The 5,000-nt window shown below is 31.2% G+C and overlaps 1 protein-coding gene across 1 annotated transcript in view; it reads right to left on the reverse strand.

The window, feature by feature from the left end:
• Positions 1 to 4,649, reverse strand: part of LOC125036029 (glutathione peroxidase 2-like) — a 12,579-nt gene extending 7,930 nt beyond the window's left edge. The window contains exon 1 of the mRNA XM_047628389.1: positions 4,548 to 4,649. Coding sequence (XP_047484345.1) covers positions 4,548 to 4,593 — 46 coding nt within the window. The 5' untranslated portion in view covers positions 4,594 to 4,649. The remainder of the gene's footprint in view (positions 1 to 4,547) is intronic.
• Positions 4,650 to 5,000: the final 351 nt, after the last annotated feature.

Consider the following 5,000-nt stretch of genomic DNA (forward strand, 5'->3'; position numbering starts at 1 on the left):
TACATATACTGTCACTTTACTATATAAATTCTATCACTTTGATGTATATACGCTTATGATTCACTATAAAAAAAAAAAATTACTTTATAAATGTTTAGCATGATACTGTACGAATTCCCATTCATAAATAAGAAACAAATAAATAACTACAAATAAACGAAAAATTAAAAAGAAATAAAGAAATCAATAGTTGATAGTAATGAATAAAATAAAAGTTTAATGTACACGTGCTGCTCTCTATTTTTTTTTTTTTTTCTTTCTCTACCGTTCTCGAGTTCATTTCAAAAATAAATATACAAATAAAATAGTTCAAAGGTCACGGCCATCCTTCATGTTTACTTTATTCATGTGTGTCTTTGATTTTGATGAAAGGATAAGGCCAAGATTATTTTGCTTAGTCATCGTACTGTATCTTTACTTTTGAAAAGCGTAAAACTGTTTCAATGTCAGTGTAGACACGTGGCTTTTTAATTTTATTATTTAATGATACTTTTTTTTTTATCGAGATCAAAAGGGTAGATTGAAGAGAACTGTCTATTTATGTATTTATTTATTGAATTATTTGCTATCTTCCATCGAGGATCCTGGTCAGAGTTGCTAAAGGTCTCCAAGAAAAAAAAATCAATTGTTTCAAATGTCGCTGTAAGTCGCTTAAATCGAAGTGAAATGATAGCGGGAGGGAGAAAATACGAAACTAATATTCTTGACCAAATTTCATCTTCTTAGACGTGCCAAAAGATAGGTTTCGAAATTACGAAAACTTTAATAAGCAACATCAAAGATTGAAAATTTGGCGGGCGATTTAGTTCCGGGTTTTTGCGATAGATGGCGCTAATGCTGGCTTTTGGCGCAAGATTATGATAATAGTTTTCATACCATTTTTTTTTTTTTTTTTTTTGTCAAAACCTGCATAAGAAAAAAATCTTTAGTAAATAAAAATACGTTTGGCTTTTACATTTTTTAGCGGTTGTGTGAAAGGAAACAATACATCTACCTACTGGATTTTGCTCTCGAAAATTTCACGCAACAATGAATGACAAAAAAAAAAATGAACAAAGAAGCGAACAAAAGGAAAAAGGTCGAGAGATAAAAATAATATGTAAAATGCGAATGTTCAAAAAAAAAAAAAAAAAAAAAGTACAGGATTCCAAAAAAGATAAAAAAAAAAAAAAACTTGGAAGGGGAGAAGCAGGAAGTGAAACTAAGAACGCATTGATGCAGAAATCAGGTCAAAGGTCACCGAGAACGTGACTCAGACTGTATGGAATGATAATGGTGATAATTAATAAGGATGGTGATGATGGTGATAGTTATGATAAGAGTAACAGTGATAACAATACTAATAATGGTGATGATCATAATGACAACAACAGCAACAATGATAATAATAATGATTGTAGTAATGATATGAATATTGATAATGATGATAGTAATATGACTATTGATAAAAATGATAATAATAACAATGATGATATTAATGGTAATAATGATAATCATAATGATAATAATAATAATAATAATAATAATAATAATAATAATAATAATAATAATAACAACAATTATAATAATAATAACAATTATGATAATAATAATAACAATTATATAATAATAATAATAACAATTATAATAATAATAATAACAATTATAATAATGATAATAATATCAATTATATTCATAATAATAATAACAATACCAAAGATAATAATGATAATGATAATAATTATCACAATAATAACAACATAATAATGATAATAGCAATAATAAAAAAGCAGTAACAAAAACAATAATCAAACATTTGCTACTTCTGAATATATCAAAATGCAAGATTATTAATCTGTTCTAATGTTCTCGAATATTCCTGTCGTATATTATTCCATTTACAAGAGAAGGGAAAAAACTAAGACTTACATTATCATTCAATTATTATTTTGATTTTCTCATTTCCTATTACTTACTCGTTGAGATCGTAAATTGACAGGTGAATAGATTTTATTCATATACAGTAATGAGATATTTCATTTACTGTTTTTGTTCATTAAATCGTGTTGTTTTTTTTTATTGTTTACTGAACCGATTATGATTTGATATGATTTGAGATTTAATTAACAGGAGAGCGGAAGTGTTTTGAATTTGTTAATATTACGTGTGTGTCGAATTATTCATAATGATGTTGGAAATACGCGTGGTTGATTTATGTCGATATTTTAATTTTAAAAAAGTGATAATTCAGTCCAAATACGTGACTTTTTACCAATTCTCGGAATATACATTTTTATGCGTATGCTAGGGTATCCTTATGTATATAAGTAATTACATATGTAAACAGATAGATAGATGGATTGATGGATGGACTGATAGATATATAAGTAGACTGAAATAGATATAGATAACAGCACATAATATATATGCGTGTATATGTGTGCGTGTGTTTGCGTGCGTGCATACTCGTATGTGTGTGTGTGAGTGTGTGTGTGTGTGTGTGTGTGTGTGTGTGTGTGTGTAAATTGATAGAGACAGACAAACATAAATACAGACAGAGAAAGCTAGCACAAACAAACAGACACAGAAACAGAAACATAAAAAAAAAAAATGCCAAACACAAAAAACAACTACACACACACACACACCAAACATAAACACACTCTACATCCACGAACAGCAAACACACACACACAAATTTTCCGGTTTCTTCAGACTTTTAACCTTGAGAGCATCGCCATGAGCCGTGGTACGCCAGCATAACACAGCAGGCAGGATGTAGCGCTTGCTATTTTTACATATAACAGAACAAAAAAACACACACGTAATAACATAAAAAGAGGCAGTCTTGAGTTCCGTTCTATAATATGTGACTGCTGTAGGAATATTTCATAATCATAAGAGTGTTATTTTAATTTGAGGTCTTACTGTAGCTATATAAGTGTACAGATTACATTGACATGGATAGATGTTGATATAGATGCTGTTGTGTGTTTGAGATTATTTCATATAAAGATGGCAATTCAAGCATAATTATAAGTATTGATGTATATATGGCATTGCTCTCTCTCTCTCTCTCTCTCTCTCTCTCTCTCTCTCTCTCTCTCTCTCTCTATATATATACATATACATATATATATATATATATATATATATATATATATATATATATATATATATATATATATATATATATATATACATATATATATATATATATATATATATACACATACATATATATCTGTGTGTGTGTGTGTGTGTGTGTGTGTGTGTGTGTGTGTGTGTGTGTGTGTGTGTGTGTGTGTGTGTGTGTGTGTGTGTACATATTACATATATATATACGACGTTACATTTAATTCATAAGCTAATTTTCAAACTTCCTCTTTTTTGGTTAATGGACATATTCTTTCGAATCCTTCATGATTTATTAAATTCAAAACGATACCATCTGAAAAATATTAATGAATTAATGAGACTCAGCTGACCTTCCAGAAAATAATAAAAAAAACGTATGTATTTCTCTCTATCTCATTCTATTTTTTTTTCATCTGAAATACTGTATTTCTTCGCGTAGAAAGTCTGAAAGAGTCGCTGTGATATGTTAATTTACCCAAATGAATCTAGAGCTTTTTTTAACTGTTTAATTCAATCCTTTTCATAACCCATCAAAGTTAGGTATACTAGAGGCTGGTGATGACCATGTATATTTAGATATACATACACACACGCACGCACACACACAAAGACACACACACACACACACTCACACGCACAAAGACACACACATTCACAGTCATACATACACACATATAAACACCTCTACCCCCCCCCCCCCCCACACACACACATACAACAATTCATGGAAAGTTCCTTATTGAAAATCCCAAAATTTTGAATCAGTCTGCATTCCCAGTTGCGCTATACGTTGCGAAACTTTTGAAAACAGGTAAATCAGTTATGACTAAGCTAAGACGCGTAAGATTAAATCAAAGATTAATATTTTGGTGTATTCATGAGACACAGGAACAGGTCAGTATAGATTTTAGAAGATATTAAGTCACATATATATAATATACGTGATGAAAAAAATATATATATTTATTAATAATAAAACATATTAGATATATAAAATTCCGTAATCATGATGAAAAAGTGAAAATTAAATTGGTTTGACATACAGTTACAACTGAAGATAACATATGGAGTATCGGGTCGATAGCAAATGTAATAGTAGCGGAAAGATAAATATAAGACGGATAAGAGTTGATAACACATGACCGACATTTTTACAGTGAAGAAAATTTTGAAATTGATAGGCTTTTTTTTCGTATGTCATGTGATGGTGCTAATGATGCTAATATATGTATCTATCTGTCTATCTGTTGATTAGTATAACTATATACACGTATATGGATATAAAATAGATATAGCAAAGGTATTCCTAAAATTCAAGTGATGACCAGAATAATGATGACAATGACTAAATCACATAAAACATGTGTGCGTGCGCGTGTGTGTCTGTGTGTGCGTGCGTGTGTATGTTTTAATGTGTGTGTGATTCTCACCTTCAACATTCTTCGCCGAGAGATCGTAGAAAGACTTGGCGGCCATCTTAGAAGCGAGAGAGAGAGGAACTGAACACACAACCTCTTGTCTCGTGAACACCTTACTGAGTGACTCGAGGTTCAGCCGGAACACCAGCTGACCTTCTCGTTCATTTCCCCTTCCCCCCAATTCCCCCTCCACCCCACTCCCCCCAACTCCCCCTCCACCCCACTCCCCCTCAATTCCATCCCCCCCCCCCCCCTTCCCGCTCTTCTTTCTTCTGCCTTTCTTCGTTTCCTCACCCTCGCCCTCCCTCTATCTTTGCTGCCTTACTCCTCTCTTTCTTACTAATTCTTACGTTTATTTTTTCTCCTTTCGTAATCTATCTTATTTTTTTCTTCATCTTTCAGGGTTTTTTTTCTTCTTCTTTTTCCCTATCTTCTTCCTCTCTCTCTGTCCTACTCCTATTTCTC

Source organism: Penaeus chinensis, chromosome 20 (assembly GCF_019202785.1).
Source record: "Penaeus chinensis breed Huanghai No. 1 chromosome 20, ASM1920278v2, whole genome shotgun sequence".
Taxonomy (NCBI): Eukaryota; Metazoa; Arthropoda; class Malacostraca; order Decapoda; family Penaeidae; genus Penaeus; species Penaeus chinensis.